At 45.9% G+C, this 26,251-nt stretch overlaps 1 protein-coding gene across 1 annotated transcript in view; it reads left to right on the top strand.

The window, feature by feature from the left end:
- Nucleotides 1-26,251, top strand: part of CRYM (crystallin mu) — a 358,261-nt gene that overhangs the window by 89,947 nt on the left and 242,063 nt on the right. Inside the window, exons 2-3 of the mRNA XM_069647676.1 lie at nucleotides 21,830-21,980; nucleotides 25,710-25,772. Of these exons, the coding sequence (XP_069503777.1) occupies nucleotides 21,830-21,980; nucleotides 25,710-25,772 (214 nt within the window). The remainder of the gene's footprint in view (nucleotides 1-21,829; nucleotides 21,981-25,709; nucleotides 25,773-26,251) is intronic.

The following is a 26,251-nucleotide window of genomic DNA, read 5'->3' as shown; positions in this document are numbered from 1 at the left end:
GGCTGGGGGGTGGGGGTGGTGGGAGACATGGGTGGGGGCCTGGTGGAGGCTGCCCCTGGTGGCGGGGGGGTGGGGGTGATAGGGGACATGAGTGGGGGCCTGGTGGAGGCTGCCCCTGCACTGCTGGCGGGTGGGGATGGTGGGAGACATGGGTGGGGGCCTGGTGGAGGGTGCCCATGGTGGCTGGGGGGTGGGGGTGGTGGGAGACATGGGTGGGGGCCTGGTGGAGGGTGCCCATGGTGGCTGGGGGGTGGGGGTGGTGGGAGACATGGGTGGGGGCCTGGTGGAGGATGCCCCTGGTGGCTGGGGGGTGGGGGTGGTGGGAGACATGGGTGGGAGCCTGGTGGAGGGTGCCCCTGGTGGCTGGGGGGTGGGGGTGGTGGGAGACATGGGTGGGGGCCTGGTGGAGGGTGCCCCTGGTGGCTGGGGGGTGGGGGTGGTGGGAGACATGGGTGGGGGCCTGGTGGAGGCTGCCCCTGGTGGCGGGGGGGTGGGGGTGATAGGGGACATGGGTGGGAGCCTGGTGGAGGGTGCCCCTGGTGGCTGGGGGGTGGGGGTGGTGGGAGACATGGGTGGGGGCCTGGTGGAGGCTGCCCCTGGTGGCGGGGGGTGGGGGTGATAGGGGACATGAGTGGGGGCCTGGTGGAGGCTGCCCCTGCACTGCTGGGGGGTGGGGGTGGTGGGAGACATGGGTGGGGGCCTGGTGGAGGGTGCCCCTGGTGGCTGGGGGGTGGGGGTGGTGGGAGACATCGGTGGGGGCCTGGTGGAGGCTGCCCCTGGTGTCGGGGGGGTGGGGGTGATGGGAGACATGGGTGGGGGCCTGGTGGAGGCTGCCCCTGGTGGCGGGGGGGTGGGGGTGGTGGGAGACATGAGTGGGGGCCTGGTGGAGGCTGCCCCTGCACTGCTGGGGGGTGGGGGTGGTGGGAGACATGAGTGGGGGCCTGGTGGAGAGTGCCCCTGGATGCTGGGGGGTGGGGGTGGTGGGAGACATGAGTGGGGGCCTGGTGGAGGGTGCCCCTGCACTGCTGGGGGGTGGGGGTGGTGGGAGACATGGGTGGGGGCCTGGTGGAGGCTGCCCCTGCACTGCTGGGGGGTGGGGGTGCAGGGGGACATGAGCAGGTGTGCAGGGTAGTCCCCTGTTTTGTGGGCTGCCTGCAGGGGCCGTTGAGGGTGTACAGGGAACACCTGTGAGGACCCACCCAGCCTAATCGCGTGTGTAACTTCCCACGCACCCCTGTAATACACGTACCAAGCCAAATCGCGTGTGATAATTCCCGCGCACCCCTGTAATACACTACCTGGCCAAATCGCATGTGAGAATTCCCGCGCACCCCTGTAATACACGTACCCAGCCGAATCGCGTGTAAAACTTCCCGTGTACCCCTGTAATACACGTACCCAGCCAAATCGCGTGTGATAATTCCTGCGTACCCCTGAAATACACGCGCCCAGGCTATTCGCGTGTGGAACTTCCCGCGCACCCCTGAAATACACGCGCCCAGGCTATTCGCGTGTGGAACTTCCCGCGCACCCCTGAAATACACGCGCCCAGGCTATTCGCGTGTGGAACTTCCCGCGCACCCCTGAAATACATGCGCTCAGGCTATTCGCGTGTGGCACTTCCCGCGCACCCCTGAAATACACGCGCCCAGGCTATTCGCGTGTGGAACTTCCCGCGCACCCCTGAAATACACGTACCCTGCTGAAATCGCGTGTAAAAGTTCCCGCGCACCCCTGTAATACACGTACCCTGGCTAATCGCGTGTATAACTTCACGCGTACCCCTGATATGCACGTTACCCGCTTTGCGTTCCTTGTTTGGCAGCCCTGTAAACTGGTCCAGGGTTAGCGCAGCCCTTTGCGATGATTTAGCGATTTTGATGGCTTTTCCTTGCGCGAGGGCGTTCTTGGGGGCGTTACTGGCGCTGCTGCAGGGTCGCTGCGATACTCTGCGCCACGGCTGGTTTGGGAGCCTAAAATCCATGAATACGCTGTGCGCGGAAATCGGTTTTAGCGCACGTGCCTGGCGCAGACAATCGCACGCGGACACTCTGCGCCAGCCGCTTGCGACACTTTTCTGCGAAATTCTATGAATTACCCTGTGAATCTGTTTCTGGCAGTTCCTGCAGCCATCATCTTCTAAGGAGTTCTGCATGTAAATACTTCTCTAGGCTCTAGTAGAGAAGGACCAGATATGGTGTTTATTATAATTTCTTTAACAAAGTTTATGGGAGAACACCTGAATTGAAGGTTAGTGATTATTAAATGTTATCCAACTTTTCCCTCTTAGGTAAAACGGCAAAACACATATCAAGCAGACGCAGACCTGGTGTTTTTATTATTTTATCCCATTTTCTCCTTTTCCCTTAAGGGTGCTGTCAACTTAACTGTTTGTAATATCAGTTGAGAAGGAAGCATTCATGGAGGATCATGGGGGCTCAGCAGCTTCCGTGGACCAACAATTAATTAATTGGACATCAAGCCTGACAGTATGAAAGGCCAGCAAAAATAAGTCTGCCTAAGCTGTCATGAACCCTGAGTCCTCAATGGAGGTGTTTGGTTCCTTAGTTAGGGAGTTACAGGAGGAATTAAGGGTGGCTCATCAAGAATATAAAGATTTAGGAAGATGGGTCGGTGACTTGAGCAATAAAATTATACAGACTCGTATAGAGGAGGAAACAGGATCTCCCCCGGAATTGGTTAGAGAAGGGGAGGACAGAATGACTGGGAGAGTTGGGGGAGCTGAAGGAGGTTTTAGGGCTTTGATTATGCCAGTACCCTTAGCAGCTCCAGAGCGTTTTTATGGCGATCCTAGTAAATTTCAAGTATTTTTAACCCAATGTGAGTTGCACTTTCTTAGTCGACCAGAGTTATTTCCCACTGACGCCTGAAGGGTAACTTTTATGATGTCTTATCTTTCAGGTGAGGCTTCTACATGGCAGGGTTATTGGTTAGACAGAAGAGTGCTGCTTTGAGAAATGTCCTTCTTTTTATGGCTAATTTTAAGAAAATGTTCGATAAGAGACAAGTTTCTTGGAAGTGGATGGTGAATTGTTAGAATTGCGCCAAGGAAATAGGGACCTGATTGCTTATATCACACAATTTAGGTCTCTAGTTTTAGAGAGTAGGTGGCCAGAAGAGAAAAGATCTTCACTTTTTTAGCGTGGTCTAAAAGAGGAATTGAAGGATGCATTGTCCAGTGTTTGTTTGTAACGTCCTACATCTTGTGATGATCTGATTGATTTAGTGGTTCAATTGGACTTTCGGTTGAGTGAGAGGAAAGCAGAGCGGCGCCGTAGTAATCAGGTAGAAGTGAGGACCACAATAAGAGGAGATCGTCCGAGGGTGGAGGTTGTGAGTAAGGAGGTTAGAAAGAAGGCAAATGAACAACAATCTAGAGTAAGGGGTCCTTTAACAAAAGAAGAGAGAGCTAGAAGGCGTGAGAATAATTTATGCTTATACTGTGGAAGGAGTGGTCATTTTTTAGGAAATTGTCCATTTACGCCAAAAAGATCTACAGTAGCAATGGGAAGAGGACAACAAATTGCAAATACAGTACAGTCAGCTGTTCCACATATAACTGTAAATGTATCCTTATTTTTAAAATCGGACAAGAAGGGTTTTGGTCCAGTTGTTGTAGATTCAGGGGCCACTGGTAATTTTATGGATTGGGGGGTGGCCAAGGCATTAGGAATTCCTTTGGTGGCTAAGGAAGCTGTGGAGCAGGTTCGGGCGGTGGATGGAACTTCACTTTCTTCAGGTCCCATAACGCATGAGACATGTATCCTAGTTATGGAATTAACTGGTGGCCATAGAGAAGAAATATCTTTTGATTTAATAGATACACCGCTTTTGAAAATAATACTGGGGATGCCCTGGTTAACTCTACATAATCCTAAAATAGACTGGAGTGGACGTGCTGTGGAATTGCAATCTGATTTTTGTCGAGAAAATTGTTTTAAGGATTGTAGTCAAGAGAAAGATCAGATACAGGGATTGGTGTCCTCATTCTTGGTTGAGGCGGAAATGACTGGTCATAACATTGGAGCAATTCTTGGAATTCATCCACAATGTTATCAAAACTTTGAGGATGTATTTGATGAAAGGGTGGCAGGGGAGTTACCTCCACATAGAGGTTTTTATTGTCGGATTGATTTGGAGCCAGGTGCTGTGTTACCTAGCAGTAGAGTGTATGCGCTTACAGAAATGGAGAATGATTATCTTAAGGAATATCTCGCAGAAAATGTGGCTAAAGGATTTATCCGACATTCTCAATCCCCAGCTGCTTCTCCTCTATTTTTTGTGGCAAAACCTGATGGATCTTTAAGAACCTGTATTGATTACAGAGCTGTGAATAGGGTTACAGTCAAGAACAGATATCCTCTCCCTCTAATCTCAGAGATCTTGAATCAAGTCCAGGGAGCAACAATTTTTTCCAAGCTTGATTTACGTGGTGCCTATCATCTGGTACGAGTTCAGGAAGGCGATGAGTGGAAGACGGCTTTCAAAACCCGATTTGGTCTTTATCAGTACCAAGTAATGCCTTTCGGTCTATGCAATGCACCAGAGGCATTCCAATTTTTTATGGATGAAGTTTTGAGGGATTTTTTGGATATATTTGTGGTAGTCTATATCGATGATATTTTGATTTATTCCCAGGATTTAGAATCTCATAAAATTCATGTTAGCCAGGTTTTACAAAGACTCCGAGAGAATCACTTGTTCGCTAAATTAGAGAAATCTCAGTTTCATACAAACTCAGTGTAATTTTTGGGATACATCATTTCACCCAAGGGGTTGGAGATGAATCCGAGCAAAGTGCAAGCAGTTAGGGACTGGCCAACACCGACGAAGGTAAAGGACATTCAGAGCTTCTTAGGTTTTGCTAACTTCTACAGAAGATTTATTGAAGGATTCTCTCGAGTAGTTACTCCCATTACAAAACGTTTAAAAAAAGGAGCTGAGTTTGTTTGGTTAGCAGAGGCAGAGGAGGCATTTCAAGAATTAAAGGAAAGATATTGTTTGGGCCCAATTTTAATTCATCCAGTACCATCTCAGCCTTTTTATGTTGAAGCAGATGCATCGAATTTGGCCATGGGTGCTGTTCTCTCTCAGAGATATCGAGAAACGGGACAACTTCATCCAGTGGCGTATTATTCCAAGAAATTCTCTCTGGCTGAACAAAATTATACAATTTCAGATCGTGAGCTTTTGGCAATAAAATTTGCTTTTGAAGAGTGGCCACATTTTTTAAAAAGGAGCAAGGCATACAGTTACTGTGTTAACTGACCATAGAAACCTTTTGTTTTTAAAGTCAGCAAAAACTCTCACGCCAAGGCAGCTTAGATGGTCGTTGTTTTTTTGCTGATTACGATTTTGTGGTGACATTCAAGCCAGGAAAGTTAAATGGAAAGGCAGATGCATTATCTCGCCAATTTCCTGGATGTAAAATTGAATCAGAAAAATAATTTCTACCAGTGATTGATCAAGGTCGCTTTGTTACAGCTGGAGTACAGAAATACGAAGATGTGGAGGAAGGAGTTCGAAAGTCCATGTCAATATCCCAAATGGAGGAGTGGGTCCGGAAGGACCCAGTTCGAGTAATTAAGAATGGATTACCGTATTTTGAAAATAAACTATACTTACCAAATGTGGAGTTGAGAGAGAAGGTGATAAGAGATTGTCATGAATCTAAACTGTCTGGACATCTGGGTTTCCGAAAAAACGCTTGAGTTGGTTAGAAGAAGTTTCTGGTGGGAGAAGATGCGTCAGAACATCTTGAATTTTGTGAAGACCTGTGCGATTTGTGCTCAGATGAAGAATCAAGCAGGAAAACCGTTTGGCTTATTGGAGCCGTTGCCTATTCCACCTTGTCCCTGGCACACAATCTCCCTGGACTTCATTACAGATCTTCCTTGTGACAGAGGTTATACATCAATCTTAGTGGTGGTGGATCTCTTGTCAAAGGAGGCCCATTTTATTCCTATGGATGGAGAGGTTACCGCGGACAGTCTGGTCAAAGTTTTTCTGCGGGAAATAGTTAGATTGCATGGTCTTCCCAATCAAATTATCTCTGATAGGGGTCCTCAATTTATTTCAAGATTTTGGAGGATTTTTTGTAAGAGATTAGGAGTGGAAATAAGTTTAACATCAGGTTATCATCCCAAGACTAATGGGCAGGTAGAAAGAGTAAACCAAGAACTGGAGAAATATCTGAGGTGTTACTTACAAGCAGGTGATGAATGGGTGGACTTAATTTGGCTTGCAGAGTTTGCTTAGAATAATTGTGTTAAAGATTCAACTACAATGTCTCAATTTTTTCTTGGAAGGGGTTTTCATCCACGGTTTTTGAGCTTTGAAATTTCAGAAGAGTCAGAGAATCCTGGGGTTGAAGTTCGATTACAAATTATGAGAAAAAAATCGAGAAAGAGCAAAAAAGGTGCTTTTGGATAGTAAGTTGAAGTACAAAAAGTTTGCAGATCGAAAAAGAAGGGTTGGTCCTGAATACAAGGTTGGTGATCTGGTTTGGCTTTCAACTAGGCATTTGAGAATTAAAGGAAAAAATACATTTAGTCCACGCTACGCGGGTCCGTTCGAAGTGGAGAGGGTAATTAATACAGTGGCGGTACGGTTGAAACTTCCTAATTCTTTGAAAGTACATCCAACCTTCCACATTAGTCTTTTGAAACCTGTGATTCATGGGACCAGGATATTATCTCCACCTTCCCCAGTGCAGTTTGAAAATTCATCTGAGGAGTTTGTTGTAAAGAGAATTGTAGATTCTAGGAGGTTAAGAGGGAAATTACAATATTTGATTGATTGGGAAGGTTTTGGGCCTGAGGAGCGTACATGGGAGGATGAATTGAATGGGCATGCACCACGATTAGTGGCAAGATTCCATAGAAAATATCCTTTTAAAGTTGGCCCTGGGACAGGGCGTTAAAGGGGGGGTACTGTCAGGTTTCATGGGGCTACTGTTAGGTTTCATGGAGTTGTGGTTTAATTATGTGAGTGAGTATGTGATGAACATGATTTATGGTTTGGGCCTTAACCTTGAAGTTCAGAGTATGGAGAGCGTCCCAAGCCAAAATGGAGATTCCAAATAAGATCTGTGATTGGTCAGGAGTAATAGAAAGGCATTGTCAGAACATTCTAAACTGCCTTTCATTGCCAGCAGTCCAGCAGGAAGGTCATATATGAGAGGCTCTGGTAATTTTGAAAACTTTGGTAAGGCCTCTAATCTTTGAAGGAGCAACTGAGAATCAGGAGAGAGTCAGAGGAACCAGGAAGTCATTCCAGAGAAGTAATCTTCTATCTACCAAAGAAAGAAGCAAGCTAAGTGACTTGAGAAATATTTATTAACTTTAGTTAGGCAAAGTTTCCAGTTATTCATTCCTCCTTATTTGAAAAAAACAGTCTAGTTAATCTTTTCTAATTTAAAGACAGTAACATTATTTGAACTGCCAGTTATTTTAGAGTTACTTTAAGTTCTGCGCTTCAAACCAGGAAAGCATGTATATCTACAGTAACGTTTGAACTGTGAAGCCTTCTGTTTTTTATGCAACCAGTGAATGTGTGAATACTTGATAAATCCATATGCTGCAGGCATTTTGTTTTTGAAGTTAACTATTTTGAAGACAACTTAGTCTTCATATTAGAGGTGAAGTGAGCACAACATTTCGCACTGTTTGCGCAAATGACAGTGTTTAGTTGAAAGATTAAACTCAGCGTGCGCTCGTATTACCAGCCCTGCATGCATGCGCAGTTACTTTATCCGCGTGAGTGGCTCGCGTCATCATCCGCGTGTGCAGCTCGCGTCATCATCTGTGTGTGCAACTCGCGTCACCATCCGCGCTAGCAACTCGCGTCATCATCCGTGTGTGCAGCTCGTGTCGTCATCCGTCATCTCGTGGCGTTGCGTCAACGGGGCATGCGAGATGACCTGCAGTGTTTTCGTGAAGACCCTGCACGTCATCTCGGATGCCTCTTTGACCGCGTCAACCTACTGGGACGGGTCGCCAGTACTGGATTCCTCCATGTGCTGGACTTTCTTCCGACCCCCTCCTCACCTGAACCCCCTATGCGCCAGTCGTCCTCCGTGCCATCTTCCGGCCCATGTATCACCTGGGTACCCCGTGGAGCTGCCTCTGACCCAGCGGCGAGGCTGGAGGATGACACATCCCTGCCACAGTCGGGAGTCGGAGGTCCAGCAGGGGTGGCCACACCAACAACTGTACCCCAGCAGGCGGAGGACGTGCAGGCATCAAGAGCCAGGGCACAGGCACAGCAGCAGCAGGCTCAAGGTGGGAGCGATGATGGCTCGGGGCCATCAACATCAGAGGGGCAGGCATCGGCCGGAGGGCTAGAGGACCCTGGATTGGGAGTGTCTTCCGTGTGGCAGCGGTTGGGCCAGCACATATATGCGGAGCAGCGGCGGGCGGAAGAGACACGGCTCACTATGGTCAGGGCGGGGAACTCCATGCGCAGGGCGCTGAGGCGGGCCGAGTGCCTCGAGGCAATTCGCAGGGAGTTGGAGGTGGACATGGCGTTATCCCTGAGAAACCTCGGGGCCATGGAACAGGCCCACCTCCAGGACATGGAACAGGAGTTCGATGATGCCCTGGCCCGGGAAATTGACAAATGAGCCGTAGGACTTGCCGTAGGACTTGCCCGCCGCCATTGTATATAGTTAGTGTTAGGTTTCATTTATGTTTTTCTTTCATTTGGGGCGCTTGGACTATGCCCCACCTTTTTGTAGATAGTTCTTTATTAGGTAGTCTTTTTTGTAGGTTTCATTTCAATAGTTGGGCTCATGGACCCTGGATTTGTTATTTGTATATAGTAGAACAGTGGATTTTTCATCATTACTTTTTTTATTTGACCATGGAGCAATGGATTTTACTTATTTCTTTCCCTTTGGATTTGCTTTGTTGGACGGAGACTTTGGACACATCTTCATTTGTATTTATTTGGATTCTGATTTCATATATTTTATTAATTTTGAGACATGCTGCATTTTCTTTTTTCCATTATTGTGTGTTTTCATTTAATTCCCTTCATTTTGTGTTCAATACATTTTTGTTTCGTACTTCAATTTGTGATATTCTCTCATTGGTTTCATGCATGTCACAATGTGGGTTTTCACATTCACTGCCACCCATTGTGTGTGTGTGTGACGGACATGTGTTGATGTACATACTTGCCATTTGGGTTGTGTCATGTAATGGGCATTTCAATGTGGGGTGCATGTAATGCTTGATTGGGTGTTTGGACTGGGGTGGCGTGGGGTGGGATTTGGGTGGCCATAAGGGCCAGGAGTGTGGATCGTGATGACGTGTTGGGTGACGGGGACATGAGTCGGGGCCTGCTGGCAGGTGCCTGTCACTGCTGGCTGGGTGAGTGGGTGGGGGACATGAGTCGGGGCCTGCTGGCAGGTGCCCGTCACTGCTGGGTGGGTCGGGGTCCAGGGGGACATGAGTCGGGGGCCTGCTGGCAGGTGCCTGTCACTGCTGGGTGGGTGGGGGTGCAGAGGGACATGAGTCAGGGCCTGCTGGCAGGTGCCCGTCACTGCTGGGTGGATGGGGGTGCAGGGAGACATGAGTCGGGGCCTGCTGGCGGGTGCCTGTCACTGCTAGGTGAGTGAGTGGGTGGGTGGGCGGGGGGACATGAGTCGGGGCCTGCTGGCAGGTGGCCGTCACTGCTGGGTGGGTGAGTGGGTGGAGGGACATGAGTCGGGGCCTGCTGGCAGGTGCCCATCACTGCTAGGTGGGTGGGGGACATGTGTGAAGTCTCCCAGGTGCATGGTGCCATGCGGCCTGCCTGCGGGGCATGCCCAGGGGTGATGGGCTGCCTGCGGGGCATGGGGAGTGGGGTAGGGACACACCAGGGAGGGACCACACTGCCAAATCGCGTGTGTAACTCCCTGCGCACCCCCCCGAATACACGTACCCTGCTCGCACAAGGCCTATCGCGTGTGAAACTTCCCGGGCACCTCGGAAATACACGTACCCCGTTCGCACAAGGCCTATTGCGTGTGATACTTCCCGCGCACCCCCGAAATACACGTACCCCGCTTGCACAAGGCCTATCGTGTGTAATACTTCCCGCGCAGCCCCGAAATACACGTACCCCGCTCGCACAAGGCCTATCGTGTGTACAACTTCCTGCACACCCCCGAAATACACGTACACCGCTCGCACAAGGCCTATCGCGTGTAAAAATTCCCGCGCACCCCCAAAATATACGTATCCCGCTCGCACAAGGCCTATCACGTGTAATACTTCCCGCGCACCCCCGAAATACACGTACCCCACTCGCACAAGGCCTATCGCATGTAATACTTCCTGTTCACGCCCAAAATACACGTACCCCACTCGCACAAGGCCTATCGCATGTACAACTTCTTGCACCCCCCCGAAATACACGTACCCCACTCACACAAGTCCTAACGCGTGTGAAACTTCCCGCGCACCCCCGAAATACACGTACCCCGCTCGCACAAGGCCTATCGCGTGTGATACTTCCTGCGCACCTCCGAAATATACATACCCGGCTCGCACAAGGCCTATCGCGTGTAATACTTCCCACGCACCCCCAGAATACACGTACCCAGCTCACACAAGGCCTATCGCGTGTAATACTTCCTGCGCACCCTCGAAATACACTGTGCCGGCCCAATAAACTGGGGCAGAGTTGGCGCGGCCCTTTGCGCTGTATTGGGGATTTCAATGCCTTTTCCCTGCGCAAGGGTGTTCTTGGGGGCGTAACTGGCGCTGAGGGATGTTCTCTGCGCCAGCGCTCAAAATGGCTCTGAAATGCCATGAATACGCGGTGCGCCAGAATGCTGTTTAGCGCACACGTTAGGCGCACGCTGGTGCACACTCCCTCTCTGCGCTGCTCGCGTGCGCTGCCTGTGCGCTGAAATCTATGAATTACCCCGATAATCTCATTAGGAATAACAGCGAGGGGCATCCTCAGGATTAAGAATGATTGAAAACAGGGGCTACCCTGCAGGCTTCTTTGGCGTGTCTTCAAATCTTTTAGGTAGTAGCCAGGTTCCAGAGATCTCAAGGTGCTGCATTTCAGGTGTAAGGTGTTCTGCTAGTTTTGTTTATGAAGTTTACAACACGTTGCATTCTGATACTTATACTCCTATAAAAGGAAACGTAACGCTACAAGTAGATTATTACTCTGTGGCAGAATAGAAACATGTTCTACTGCCAATCAAGTGAATTAATCGCTTTGGCTGAGTACACACCTATGTCTTAAAAGAGACTGGCATTATGTTGCTATGTTTTCGTGTCCCCCCATGTCACTTCCAAAGGTATTGTACAGTCCTTATACTAATTTGTCACCCCACTTATTAGTTTTGGCTATTAGGTGGTGCTTATGCACCACCTATAATCCGAAATTATGGCATTTCAATATGAGAGGAGAGAGATGGGACGTGAGGAAGGATACACAGCTTGTGGACATTGTTTATTTTCTCACCAATTAATAAGCCATGGCCATGCTAATCTCTCTAGCAACTCCCACCACCAACCTGCCATTCCCTACCAAAAACTCATCTTTGAGCTAGCTCTATCACACTATCACGAAGTAACATCAAACTTTGTTCTGTAAATAGCCTGACAGTGTTATTTCAAAGCAGTCTTCTTAGAACAAATGGCTTAATTGGAGATATACTACTGCTGTAATACACATGTCCTGAAATACACATGTCCTGAACAAGAGAACCTTCAGCCACTTGATTTATAACAGAATTTTTATCCTTGCATCTGTTCCTTGCACCAAAGTCCTATTAAAAACAAGCATTGCAAAAAACATAATTTTTGGCTTAGGTATTAGGTAGATACCTGCCAGGCACTGCTATCATATGCCCTGGTACTTACACCATTTTACAGCTGGTACCTCCTTATGGCTATGCAGAACCATTATGGCAGTGTCTGGCAAATGCCTATTCCATGCCTACTGAAACCTAACACTGTTGGCTTTGTCAAAGCTTGTTTTTTATGGACTTGAGCAATAAAAGTGATTCTCTGAGCAGCATGATGAGGAATGTTGCAACTCTTGACAAACCTGGAATGAGGCTGGCACACCAGCTGGCTAGGAGGTTTACAGTTCTCCTAGTACACGGTAAAGGGATCTGCTAGGAGAATAGTTCTGGCATCACATTTCAACCTGCCACAATGAGCAGCAACTGACACTTAATAGCGAACTGAAATGATACTCTTGCTGATTATTTTCTCTCATGGCAGTAGAGGGTGTACCCCTTCTTATAATCAGGAAGTCTTCATACAGGTGCGCTTGCTAGGCAGTTCTTTATTTTAGCAAATGTTCCTCAGCCCCTGGAGTCCATTGTAGTGGCTCTGTTGTGTTATCTTTGCTGTACTTGTGTAGGGGTTTGATGATTTCAGTATACCCTAGGATCCACTATTGGCAATACCCAACTGTACCTAAAAATGCTCTAATTTGTTGAATAGTTTGTGGTTTTGGTATCCTGTGTACTGTTTTCTTTCAAGGATGGGACTATTTGCCTGAGACCCTCTTTGATATTGTGACCTAGATAATGGACTCTCTGGGCCTCATTATGAGTAGTGCGGAATGGGTTTAACGGTGCCGGAAATGGTGCCGGCGCCGCTAGACCCACTCCGCACTATTACGAGGTCCCCTCGCGGGACCCGCTGTGGACGTCTGGTTTTTCCAGACGTCCATAGCGGATCCCGCGAGGGGACCAGGGAGCTAACAATGGGCCCGTAATTGACGGGCCCATTGTTAGCTCCCTCCCCATTCCCATTGAGCCCTATGGGGGCTCGAATGGGAATGGGGAAGGACCGGGCCCGGATTCCCTGAAGGAGGAACTACCGGGCCTTCCACACTCGGAATGGCCCGGTAATTCCCCATTCAGGGATCCCGGACCCGGACACGATTTTGGAGGCAGACATGGCGCTAATAGCGCCATAGCTACCTCCAAAGTCGTAATGAGGCCCTCTGTCTACATAAGTGCAATGTAATTCTGGATGCCTTGTGTCGGTCAGCAAGAACTGAGTGTCCTGCTTTCATGTTTCATAGTATGGTGAGGCTATCAATAAGTCGTCCACATATTGGTCTAACACTGATTTTGTACAGTCCTCATTGAGTGATCGCTAGTGGAAATCAGTGATATAGAAGGCTTCACATTTTTCCCAGTTGTCAAATGCTGACTTTTCTTTCTTAAAAGACATTTCTTTGGCTTAGGTGGATTCAGAAAGCAGCATGTTGTTTGACCTCAGGAAAATCAAGAGGATGAAAATGCATACAGTTCAGTTCTATTTCGTTTTTTTGTTTTTGTTTTTTAAGTCTGAGGGAGCCACCACCCAGGACATGGGGTGGCGTAAGCCCCACCACCACATGTCCTGGGAGGGGGCCACCTCAGATGTAAAAAAGAAATTACACTAAAAAAAAAATAGTTTCGTTTTGAAGCCACTCTGCCGTCATAAATACATTATTTCTGTGATAGAAATAAACATTTTTGAGGTACAATGACTACAAAAAGAAACTATTTCTTTTTGAAGTCTGAGGGCTCCTCCCACCCCATGACATGGCAGCCTTGTCATTGGGTGTGGGGAGCCCTATGACTTCAAAAAGAAATAGTTTATTTTTGAAGTCACTCTGCCTTCATAAAGACATTATTTCTGTTACGTTCTTGTCCTTTAATGGAAATAATTTCTTTATGAAGTCAGAGTGACTTTTCGAGGTAATAGGGCTCCCCTCCACCCCATGAAATGGAGGCCTCCAGATCCTCTGCAGATGACGGGAACAAGCTGTCCTGGTTGCTGCAGGAAGCTGAAGACCTCATTCCCTGGACCAACGGATTAAAGGTATGAAAATGTATTTTCTTTATGTGTGCGTGCATTTAAGTGTGCGTGTATGTATATAATGTAATGTGCATGAATGAGTGAGTGCATGATTTATGGGTAGCTGCCTGGGTGTGCGTGTGTGAGTTTATGGTGAAAGGGTGCACACTTCAATGAATGGGTGGATGTAAGGGTGGCTGCCTGGTTGTGCCTGTATGGTGAAAGGGTATGCACCTAAATGCATGGGTGGCTGGGTGTGTGTGTGTGTGTGTGTGTGTGTGTAAGATGAATGGTGTGTGCGCTTGTGTTCAGGGGTGCAACAAATCCTACATTTCGGGGTGGGTAACCCTTCAAATGTTGGCAGAGGCGCTAACTTCACTGACGGTGGGGGAGGCACTTATTTTTGTGGGGGCATCTAACTTCTTTACTCATTCTAATGACACTATTCTAGTGCAGCTTCAATGTTACAAGCAGTTAACTCTGTCCTTTAAGTCTGAAAGCACCCACTTATGGACTGCTGTGAAAAAGAGCTGTCTCCTGTCCTGTCTCTATTCTTCCAATCACTCCTCTGGCATGCAAGTACTCAACCCACATCACAATCTCAATTGCCTTAAAATTAAGCATTTGAATGCAGGTACTAACAGTGAAATGCTTTATGTTATTAATTGCCGGGCTTTTGTAAACAGCTAAACCCAGGCGCCGTTTAACATCTGTGGCCTCTTCCGTCTTACAACGGCTCTGTAGGTCAGCCATGTCGAGTTAAGATAGCCCACAATTTCAGGGATGGGGCGCAGGACTGAAGCCCAGTCAGCTCAGTGGTGTTGGGCCACTACTTGTGTTTAATGCCTTGATTACTTATTGGTAATCTTCATTACTCCTAGCCCTATGCTTCCTCGTCCCAGTACTTGTGTGCAAGGCGCTGTGTTTCATACACACGTACTCAGATGAGGTAGAGGGACATGGAGGTAATGCCTGGCTTTGTTACCTGTAATATTCATTACTCCTAGTCTCACTCTTCCTCGTCCCAGCACTCAACTATGAGACACTGTGCCTCATACGTAAGCACTAGGACAAGGCATAGGGATGTGGAGGTAATTATGGGCCGAGGAGCTGATTTTGGGAGCTGGGGCAGGGGGTGGGAGGGAGAGAGAATGTGTGGTGGCGGTGGAGTGGGGGCAGGGATTGTGCGATACATTGTAATGGTCATCCATGTCCAGGCTAAGCAGGCATGATATGTGGTATTAGTGGCTAGAGAGGCATTTTGGTGCAGCCAGTCTAGTCATTTCCTAGTTTGGCTTGACTTTTTTTTAACTGGGCATCTCTGATAAAGCACTCCTGCTAAGTGTAATTACCTGGCTAGACTGGCATTTGGGTGCTGCCAGTCTGGCCGTTTCTTACTGTGGCATTGTATATTTTTCTGGGTATCTGTGATAAAATAACCATGATAAATGTTAATGCTTCGACTGGCATTTTGGTGCAACCAGTCTAGGTATGTCTAAATGCGGACTGGCATGCTTTACTGTTATGTTATTACGTGTCTAGACTGGTCTACATTGTGCAGCCAGTTGGACTTGTTTTCATTGTGACATGGCATTTTTAATAATACATTACATTAAAGCATTAATGTTCCTGTGGACTGTTGGTGACTTGCATGTATTAAATTTTTGGATTGGTGTTACCCTACAAAACAAATGTCAATGCTCTGGCTTTTTAGCCAATTTTTCTCAGAAATTGTGCTGGATGATTCATTAAAACACATATTTATATCTTTCTCCTAGTGCAGTGTTTAAGGAAAACATATTCAGGCATGGATAGGTCCCTCTGCCCTGCTGGCTGTGGCCAATAGGGGGCGCCTAATAGGGACCTGCGCCCAAGGTGCTGCGCCAAAAGGACAGGCACTGCAATGGCCGCGCCATAAGAGGGCAAACTGTTTTCTCATTGTCAGTCTGCGCAAGTTAACTCTTCTATGCTTTAGCATGACTGCAACAGCAGGCCACTGAAGGCCAAGCGCATAGGAGGAATAGTGTGAATTGGTTAATCTGGCATATCCGCCAACGAGGCAAATGTATTTTCTTGCTCGTCAAGGGCACTGAAATTTGGTAACTCTGTTCCCTTCAAGGGCAAGGTTCTATTCTCGTGCTAGAGGTTTTGTGCCTGGTCAAGGAGCTGGAATAGCTTTGTGGGCATGCTTTATTTATGGAAAGGAGCCTCTCTGAGAATCAGTGCTTTCTGCCTTTTCTGGAGTTGACCATTGATAGAATGAGTGGTAGGAGGCTTATAAGAGTGCCTATTCGTATCCCCTGGGTAAATCTGCACGTCTGTAGGGCAGTGAGTAGGTAAACCTTCCTGTGACTGCCCCCTGCTTTAAGGCGAGAACCCAGCTGGGGAGTAGGGGGGGTGTAGAGATCCATAAACCTTCTCCGGGTCCTACATCCACTAGCTCACTGTGGACCCTGGCTCCATTGAGACCCCCCTATTGAGGGTTCTCAGGGTTAGGAAGGGCACATTTACCGCAAACACTATACTTCATATTATAGTTTCTAATAGCAATGTTATGTTTTTTAGTTCACTCATTTATATTTCTACTGGTGCTCTTTATGTATACATTTTTATGTTTGCTCCATAGTAAAAACGAGGTAAACATGAAGAGGTAAAAAACCTTTTTTACATTTAATGTAATCAGTAATAATGAAGAAATTAAAAATAAAGTTAATTGCTGTAATAATTCCATTTTTAAAATGAATGTCAGTGCAAGACTTTTGTTTTTGGAAAGGGAAAATATCTATTGTAGATGGTCATCTTAAAATGGAGGACTCTCGTGTACCTCCTGCAGTCCTAGTGCCGTAAATCTGTGTTACGAACAACTCATTGGCATTCTCAAACAATATTGTATTATCATGAACACGCAGGGAACATGTTTTACTACTCAACATATCATTTCATATTCACTTCGACAAATTGAGGTTTTCACTGTTTTCTCACTGTAAGCTCACACTGTGGGCACTTGTTTTAAACTTTTCCCTTTCTCAGTCTTAGTAAACAGATGCCTTGAAGTGGTTCTCCTCACTTCATTAAGGTGGCACCACTGGAAGATAAGAGTGTGGGAAACGGATGCCACAAGCTGTTGTGAGGTCTGTGACCTCACTAATAGACATGGGCCCTCCGGAGGTCGAAGGCCCAGGGGCATAAGCTGGGCGGTGGGCTCTGTCGTGGGCCTGGACGTGGGCAGCACCTTTAAGGTGCTGGCCGATTTATCATGCGGGTGTTGGGGTGGGCCACCGGACCCCAGCACATTAGGGAACCAGACTTCAAGGCGCCCAAAACTGCGAGGAGGTGACAGGGGCAGGTGACAAAAGGCAGTCCCTGCCCCTGACACCCACATCAAAGGCCCCGCTCCCATCCGGGCGGATGGGGGACAAAGGGCCTTTTGATGCTTCAAAAGGGAGCAGCCTGCCCTCAGGCCAATTCTGGTCTATATCTGGAGGAGGGCAGGCAGCCCCCTGTCTTCATTTCCCCTGTCTTCAGCAAGTGCGGGAGCAGTACCATTGCCGCCGCACTGGAAGAGATGGGCGATATTAATTTACAAAAGTACCTCCCTCCCACCCACTGGTAGACACAATACCAAATTGTGAATAGTGGATAAACAGGACAGGCACCAATGGAAAAACTTAAAATTAACGGATTAGAGCTGGCAACAATTAAAAGGTATATAGTGCACAAGAATGCTGAAAGAAATAAGTTATCACATTCCTTACTGGTTGTAATGAGAGTGGTAAGTTTCAACTAGCGCTAGCGCTACATTTGGCAACTTCAAAGAAAGTATCATATGCCTCGCAGGATAAAACCACAGGAGCAGGTTGCCTAACTTGAGGTGAGATTGAGGAAAGCCGAAAATAACCATAAAAGGCAAACGCTTCGCAAAGCTGAAAAATATTAAGATTAGGCAGGGACCGAGTTAAAAGATATAGATTCACAGGAACAGGCAAAGAAAGAAGGCATCATATGTAGCAAGGGAATCCATCTAATAACCAAACCACATGGCCAGCTTTCCAAACTTGAGGTAAAGTTTCCTGAATGCTGAAGCCCAGTAAATGCCTCACTGGTTTTAATTTAAATAACCAAACCAACGGGGCGGGTTGCCAAACTTTATGTAAAGTTTGATGTAAGCTGAAGTCCAGTAAATGCCTCACTAGAATGCATTAAATAACCAACCCACAGGGGCAGGTGGCCATACTTTAGGTGAAGTTGAGGAAAGCTGAAGCTCAGGAAATGCCGCACTGGAATTAAATCAAAAACCAAAACACAGTGGCAGGTTGCCCCACTTGAAGTAAGTTTGATGAAAACTGAAGCCCAGTTATCCACCAGTAAGGAGGTAAAAGCAAAAAATACCAATAAGGCGAGCGCCTTACAAAGTGAAAATTCAAGTTAATAACCAAAGTCCTAGGACCGGTCGGTCGCCAAACTTGAATTAAGTTTCACGAAAGCAGAAGCCCATGAATATGAATCCATCACCGGGGGAAACATTACTAACACCTCACAAGGGGCCACATCCCAAGTGGATCATAGAACAAATGGAATGCCGACACATGCCTTGGAAGCGAAGGAAGGTCACTTGGCAGTGGGAGAAAGACAGAATGCCTCCCCAAAAGGACATGCGAAGGGCAATGCCCCAAAACTGGATTATGTTGGATGCAAGTGGAAGCTCAAGAACCCACCCCCGAGGATGAAAATTAATAGCGCCTCACAAGGGGCCATATCACAAGTGATCAGTGAGCAAAAAGGATGCCTACATACAGTGGGAAAAGGCAAAACGCCTCCCCCAAAGGGTACAAGGAAAAGACAATCCCCAAAAACTGGAAAAAGGTGGAAGGCAAGCCTAACCTCCAGAATCCACCTCTCAGGATACAATATTAATAGTGCCTTGCAAAGGGCCACATCACAAGTGGGCCATAAGAGCGATAAGAAGGTCTATACATGCCTAGAAATGTGGTAAGGCGCACAACAGTGGTTGAAAGGCATAGACCTCTCCAGTTTGCATGGAAAAAACAAGAACAATGCAGAGGAAGGTCAACTGCAATGTCAAAGAAGATACACCAGACACAGCTCACATGCTGGGTCCACAAGATAGACCAGACACAGCTCACACGCTGGGTCCACAAGATAGACCAGACACAGCTCACACACTGGGTGGACCAGATACACCAGGCACAGCTCACACACTGGGTTCACCAAACGTCACAAGCTTTTGTATGAAGGTCGGCAGGGACCAGCCTCAAGTTGGCCCTACGTGGAAGTAGGGTCCCTGCTCACCTGATCCCTTGTTCCCCAAAATATTTGTGTTATATTATCATTATGTTTTGTTGGTTGGTTTTCTTTCCACTATAGCTCATCATATAAGAAAGCTTGTGGCCAAAGCTTTTCCACCTCAGTTCCTTGTCAGGCCTCATCATTATGGTACTGTCATTACTGTCACCTGTCACGCCCTGCATGGCTCCCCCACACTAAAACACTTCCAGGCTTATCAGCTCTGTGTGCTGGGTATAGTGGGGTGCTGGAGGCAGCCTACACCAGAAATAAGACACACTGATGGGCTCTGTTTGTCACGGGTCGCCCGCTCGTGCTGCCTATGCGTCCCCAAGTGTGGCCCTTTTATTGACTGTACGCCATGACACGCGTCGCTCCAAATGCCTTGAAGGCATATCCTTACAACACAAACCCGCGGAATCAATCGATGCAGTGGGGAAAGAATGTTTTGTGATAGTGAGGGGTTCATGCCAGCCCTTCTGGATATTAGTTCTGAAACAAAGAGGGGCAGATATGTCCTAAAGTGTCGTGGTGCTTGGGTTGAGTTTCCAAGGCATATTTGGAAAATTGTAAGTTAGAATGCAGTATATGTTTCTGAGGTAATAAACTATGAATTTCTCAACTATTGTTCAACCTTTCTTACGATTTCATCGTTCTCAACAATTGCCAGAACAAAAAAGAAAGTCATTTATCTTGGAATGAAAGCAAGCAGAAGTGCATATGGATGGGGTCTACCTTGTGGTTAACAGGAAGGGGATGTCAGCTTTGAGGTTAGCCTGCATCTGATTTGCAATAGGGGATCACGGAAAGCCTGTTTGGGGTGGCTGGGGAAGCTTTCCCGTACAAGAGGTTAAATAATTCATTGAATGATGAAGAAAGAGTGCTTGTGTTTCACGTTCAAGACTGTGCGTTCAAGGACAAATAACTCTGCAAGAATGTAGATTACTGAAAATAAATAAGTAAAAATAAATGTTGTTGAAAATAACTAGGGTAAACATTAAAAAATAATCAATCCTTAATATTTAATATAAGAAACAATAGTACAATAGATCAAAACAAAAGCAAAACGCTAATAGCCAGAGGGCGGCATGGTTTATAGCAGATGAGGAGGGTTGCCATGGGAAAGTTTCAGTTGTTTTGAAAGTAAACCTTGAAGGGTGAAAATAGGTAAATGCATATAAATGTGGGGTTTCTTCTGTACTGCTAAATTAATGAGAAACCAAAAATCCGATTAAAACATATAATATATATACAATTTATAAATGGTACCGTATTTGTACTTTCCATATTTGACATTTCTTTAACAGCAGTGTATGAAATTTAAATTCTGCCTTTATGAAATTTCCCTTTTTTCTGAGTATGCAAACTGGTGAAGTTTGTTCATTTGTTTTTTAGCAAAAGCTAATTTGTGTTTTTTTTCCGCAAAATAACTTAATTGCATCGATTTCGTTAGTCCTGACTCCTGTGTCTGCGTAAGAGTAGTTTAGGCGTTAACTGGTTTTCTGTGAAGGAGACTGGCTGTCTGTTGACTTTTTTTTAATTTTGTTTGGAACTGGGGAGAGAGTGTAACGAGGGAGACTAACCAATGACTGAAAATATGGCCCAGATAGCGCCACAGTGTTCCATAGGGCAATGCAATAGTTAAGCAATTTGTGAGCAAAACAAGTTAAGGTTTAGTATTGCACTAAGGAGTGAATGACATGTTTGATACAAAGAATAATGGGTCAGCTTTATTTCACTTATTTGTGCTAAGAAATTCTCATGCAAAACTTAATTTTCTTTATTTCTTATAAAACTACTGTGGGCTGGAAATTTGAATTATCTCAAGTAAGAGTGCTTTTGTCACTCTCCTTAGAAATCTTCCCACAAAAGTTCATTTGGCCATCTAATTTCCAGCAAAAATAAATGTTTTCGTGTTTATTTTTCCAGCAAAAGTACATTGGCAGTGTTTTGCAACAGCAGAAGCTCAGTTGTGAATTTGTATTTCAGTATATATAAAATTGTGGGTGTGGGTTTCCAGTAATAGTTTATTATCGTTTTTGTTATCAGCAAATTAAGTGGAAACGTCGATGTTGAGTTTAGCACTTAAGTTTGTTGCATATATTGAGAAATGTTCCAGCAAAAATGAATATGCTTATTTTGAAAGCTGCCAAGCATACTCTGCACATTTCATTTCCTGCAAATGACCGGATTACATATTTTCTCCCACGTTGGCCATTTTTGCGATATTGGCGAAAGCGACATTCTGCAATTTGGCAAACGCCTACTTTTCATGTAAAATTAGTTGTTTCTACCTCATTATTTGTACTGCTTGATTTTCAGTCGAGGTTACTATTGCCAGAAAGTTATTACACAGAACCATTTTAAGTATCTAGCTGGACAACCTGCCATTTTTTGTTTAGCCAAAATAATTAATGGGGCCCTGGGTATCTTCAGGTTTCTTATTTGTTATGAAGTATGTTATGTATGACCATTTCTTCCACTTCACTTTTGACCTTATTTGGGGACTAGCTTGGCGCTCTTATGGCAGTTGGTGATTTGACAGTGTTTACTGTGGTCTACGATTATGCATTTTGAGTCTGACATTAGAGTTAATTAACAAAAATGTGTTTGCCAGTTTCTTTTAACCAAGAAAGCAACTAAATAAATTCAGCAATTCGATACATGATGATGCAAATGTCTTTCTTCAGATTTTTAGGGGTAATGCCAGCTTACAATGAAACTGATGACACGCTCACAACAAAAGTTGTTACTTTCTATGAAAGTGAAACGCCATCAAGCCGTTCGTTACACCAATCAACTGTACTCTTATTTGAGCCAAGTAATGGCATTCTGAAAGCGGTGAGTATTACCCGTCAGCATAGATGCTTCTGTGTTTGATGTATATCTAAATGTAATCAAGCATGGTCAAAGGCTGCAGTTTTGTCTCTATGTAAAGGCATTCCCCATTTTTCCAGGTACTATCCTCATGCTTTCTGGTCCTCACATCACATGACAAGTAATACTTCCAGAAAACAGATGTTGGCATCAAATCCAGAGATAATCACACCATTGCCAGATATTTGCCATCAGATTTCCAGGTAGTCCCTTAATGATCAGGACTGCCATCAAATGCCAGGGAACCCACATCATTTGCCATATTTAAATCTTGGCTACAAAGTGGGGAGGTTTTGACTGTGCTGTGGAATAGCCTATGAGGTAATTCGGCACCCCTACCCAATAGGGAGAGCTTTAAACTCCCTTTAAACAAACCTCCAGCTACAGTGTAGACACATCTGCCTTTCCATAATAAGGGGTGGAGATGGAATAGGTTGGCAGGAGCAGGAATGATACAGCTGGCCAGATCGGCCATAGGTAGAACCAGATGGTGGTTGGAGGAATGAGACGGGGCAGTGAAGTTAAGGTCAGAAAAGAGAGGGCAACTTGGGAAATGCTTAGGCAGATGAGAGTCCCCTCTCTATTTTTCCCTGCCAGTGAAGACCCCTGACCGGTCTCCTCAAACGTCTTGGCTCTGGAAGTAGTCATGGGTAAGGGACTCTGGAAAGCTCACAACTACCTGGCGCTACAAGGAAAGTGTTGGGAACCCTGAAACCCTGCAGCACCAGAAGTGGGGCAGTGAAGCAACCCTCACTTAACTCTAAGGGCTCTGGCAATGCCAACAGTGGCATGTCGGCCTCATGACCTGCATCTAGTGGGAGACACATTTCTCTAGGAAGAACCATAATGATTGTTATAATTATTTGTTTTGGGAAGATCCCTCTGTTGCATTTCATTTGGTCCCTTCCTCAAAAAGACCCCAAATAAACATATTGAACCAAGAGTATGTGGTCTCGGTGTCCTTTCTGACGCCAGTTGGCCTACGTGACTGCATATTATAAAATCATTGCAAAAACCTATAAGGGACTGTACCGAAGAACCCATGCCTCATCCTCCTTTTTAATATTTTTATGTGCCTGGTGTGACAAATCACAGGGATCTGTCACTTCTCCCCAAAGGGGAAGTCTTCCCCAGTGATGCTAGGGAGGTGAGCCCGCTCCACAACACCCTGCTTAGGGTAGAGGCATGCAGGACCTCACTGGGAGAGACTCCACCTTTGGGGACAAGGACTCCTGTTCTTACGAGGAACCTATTAAGAAACATACCAATAATGCACTTCCTAAGACATCCAGTGAAGAAAGGTATTAAGAACATACCAAAATATGTCATTGTCATCAAGGAACTCTGATTATCCCTGTAAACGAAAAACGACCTTGTACTGAGACGAGGAAAAGGGTCTTTAAAGGGATACAGAGTAAAAAACAAACAGAGAGAAAGGACTGCGGGAATGCACCAAGGAAGGCCCACGGCGACGAAATAAAAGAAAGAAGCAGAGACTGGGAAGAGACAGAGGACCTGCAAGTTACAAATTTGCTCACAGGCGTATGCTGAAGAAAAGCGGGCCGCAGAGCTTCCTGTACCTGGGAGGAAACAGAGTGAATCTTCAGATGCATGGCATCAGGAAGGTGAAGAGAAGAGAGAAGCAGAGGCGGATGCGAGGTGTCTTTATCTCAGATGAACGCTAAGTGGTGGCGTGACCACAACCCGAGCAGTGGTCGACCAGTGGGTCCGGAAACAACACTGACACCACTTCCGTTGACTGAACACAGAACATACTAGCAAAGAAGTTACCGGGGAGATCATATGTGAAGCAACAAGGAAGAGGAATACTGGAAGAATTCCGAGAAATCAACCTGACAAGTAGAAGAGAATATCTCAACCAGTGACCTTATCGCTGACCACAAAAGGTAATGGGAAAAAGCAGGAGCCCCAGGAGGGGGACTGAAGGCCATTACTGGAATGCTCATCCTCGTCCGAGTAGAAATAAAGTATTGACATTGAATGAAGAGAAAGAGAATCATTACTGGAACGCTCATATTCTTCCCAGTTGAAGTAAGATATTGACCGTGAAAGAAGAGAAAGAGAATCATTACTGGAACGCTCCTATTCATCCGAGTACAAATAAAGTACTGGTGTTAAAAGAAGAGAAAGAGAATCATAACTGGAGCACTCAAACTCATCCCAGTAGAGATAAGATATTGACTTTGAATGAAGAGAAAAGAGAACCATCACTAGAATGACATGGAATGATAAACCTTACTCGAAGATCTATACTCAAAGTAGTCACGGATAAAAACTTGAGATATTACAAAATGAGAAACATTGTGAAAGGGGAAAACCTGAAGAGCAGATTGAAACAGAATAAGGTCCAAGCCTAAACTGAAACCAGACTGTAAAATAAGTGTTGAGAACCCAGGAAGTCAAGGGAAAACAGTCTTAAGTGTTGGATAAAGTTACCCTGGAAAGGAGAAGAATAAATACAAGTAAAATAAGACCAGTAGAGAACAAGATAAGAGGGAACAAAAGAGTAAACATATGATAGAGAAAGTTGAAAAACTTGAAGAACCAAGTATCAAAATAGTTTACTGAACTTGGTGAAGAACCAGCTTACAGGTGAAGCAAGCCATTCTCCTGTTTTTGTTGCTGTTATAATAGTAGTAGGGTTAGAATAGTTTAGTTGGGACAGTGGACCCATTGTGATTTGGGACCCTCCATGACGATGGAACAAGCACTTTAGTTAGTTTTGTTATGTAGGGATGTTATGTAGGGAAAACCCTTACGATAGAGAAAGATAGGCGTTTATTCCGTTTAATTAATAAAAATCATCAATGAGATGGAAAGTCAGAGTCTGTGTCCTTCTTCTGACCCGCCACACTGGCCAGTGGGGGACCATAGCCCCTCTCCCCTCCGCCCAAACCTATTAACGCCAAGGCCAGATGAGCTGGTTATATTGGGCAAATACAACCTATCTCAAACTCTCACACTAATCCTTCACAACCTGGAGCTCTGGTTAAAGCAGAAGATATAGGTAAATATTTGATACCACCACCATACATCAATCTTAACGTGACCGAAGAACATCTGTAAACACGATAAAACAAAAACATGCTGTGCAATCAACTAGACGCTCAAGCTCTACATGAGAGCACAAACATCCTAATGAAAGGGTAAGTGGCTCGAAAAAAAGGGAGCACACACTGGTCATTGTCCAGTTGCCAGAGAGGCTTCCCGCCTGCATACATGCTAACATGCCCCATTTCATTCAGGATATGCTTGTCCAATCCTGGTTTTGACTTTGCATTCTGGAAGTTGTATTCCCAGACTTCCCCATGATAAACCAAGGACGACAAGTCCCAGAATGCAAAATCAAAAGTAGGATGGGACACCCATCTCCCATAATGGAATGGAGTATGTTGGCGTGTATGCACCAGCAAAACAAATCGATTCCCAAACATCATTTCAGTCGAATACGCTCTCAGGCAGGAAACCTCCAATTCTGTTGATAAATGGTCCTGCAGATTTGGGTAATTCTCTAATGCGACCCTAATGGCACTGCAGTCAATTCCCACGTTCACACCATCCGTTTATCTGTCAAATACGTATGTTTACATTAATAAAAGGTATCTTGAAATGTATTCCAGAGATCAGAATCCTTGCCTGTACAATAACCTCATCTTGCATTCCTTTTCACAGGTTATAGAGGGTAAAGTCATTACAGATAGAAGGACTGCTGCTGTTTCTGCCATAGCAACCAAGGTACTGTCTCCCCAATGACCCAATACATGATAGGAATGATTATTAGCTCCTTGGTACTTAATCTTTGTCTCTTGCAGAGAGTGTGAAGGGTCTGCCTGTGTTAAATGAATAACAACTTGGAAGGACAAAAGCCCAGCTCAGTGGTCTTTTGACACACATTTGGCCGCCTTAAGGCAGAAGCTTGAACAAAATCTAGTGAATATCCATTACTTATCAGGCAAAGGAACACATGAGGTTAATTACGTTTTCATTTTCTGTGTTGTTTCTTTAAAGAAAGAATCAACTGTGAGTAAGTTAGGCACTGAAGTTTTTTTGAGAAATGACGTGGCAGACTGACTCCCATGCCATATAAGTAGTTGGTATGGACATAATTTGTCAAACTCAAAAGGAGGCATGGCTTGCCTAATGCGACAGGAGTCCTTGGGCCGGAGTGAGAAACAAGTGTTACGGACCGCCACACTACAAGTTTGCCTGCCGGG

The sequence above is a fragment of the Ambystoma mexicanum genome, chromosome 2q, assembly GCF_040938575.1.
Source record: "Ambystoma mexicanum isolate Mex_15411 chromosome 2q, UKY_AmexF1_1, whole genome shotgun sequence".
Classification (NCBI taxonomy): domain Eukaryota; kingdom Metazoa; phylum Chordata; class Amphibia; order Caudata; family Ambystomatidae; genus Ambystoma; species Ambystoma mexicanum.
The sequence above is the reverse complement of the archived record's forward strand: the minus strand, read 5'-3'. Positions and strand labels throughout refer to the sequence as shown.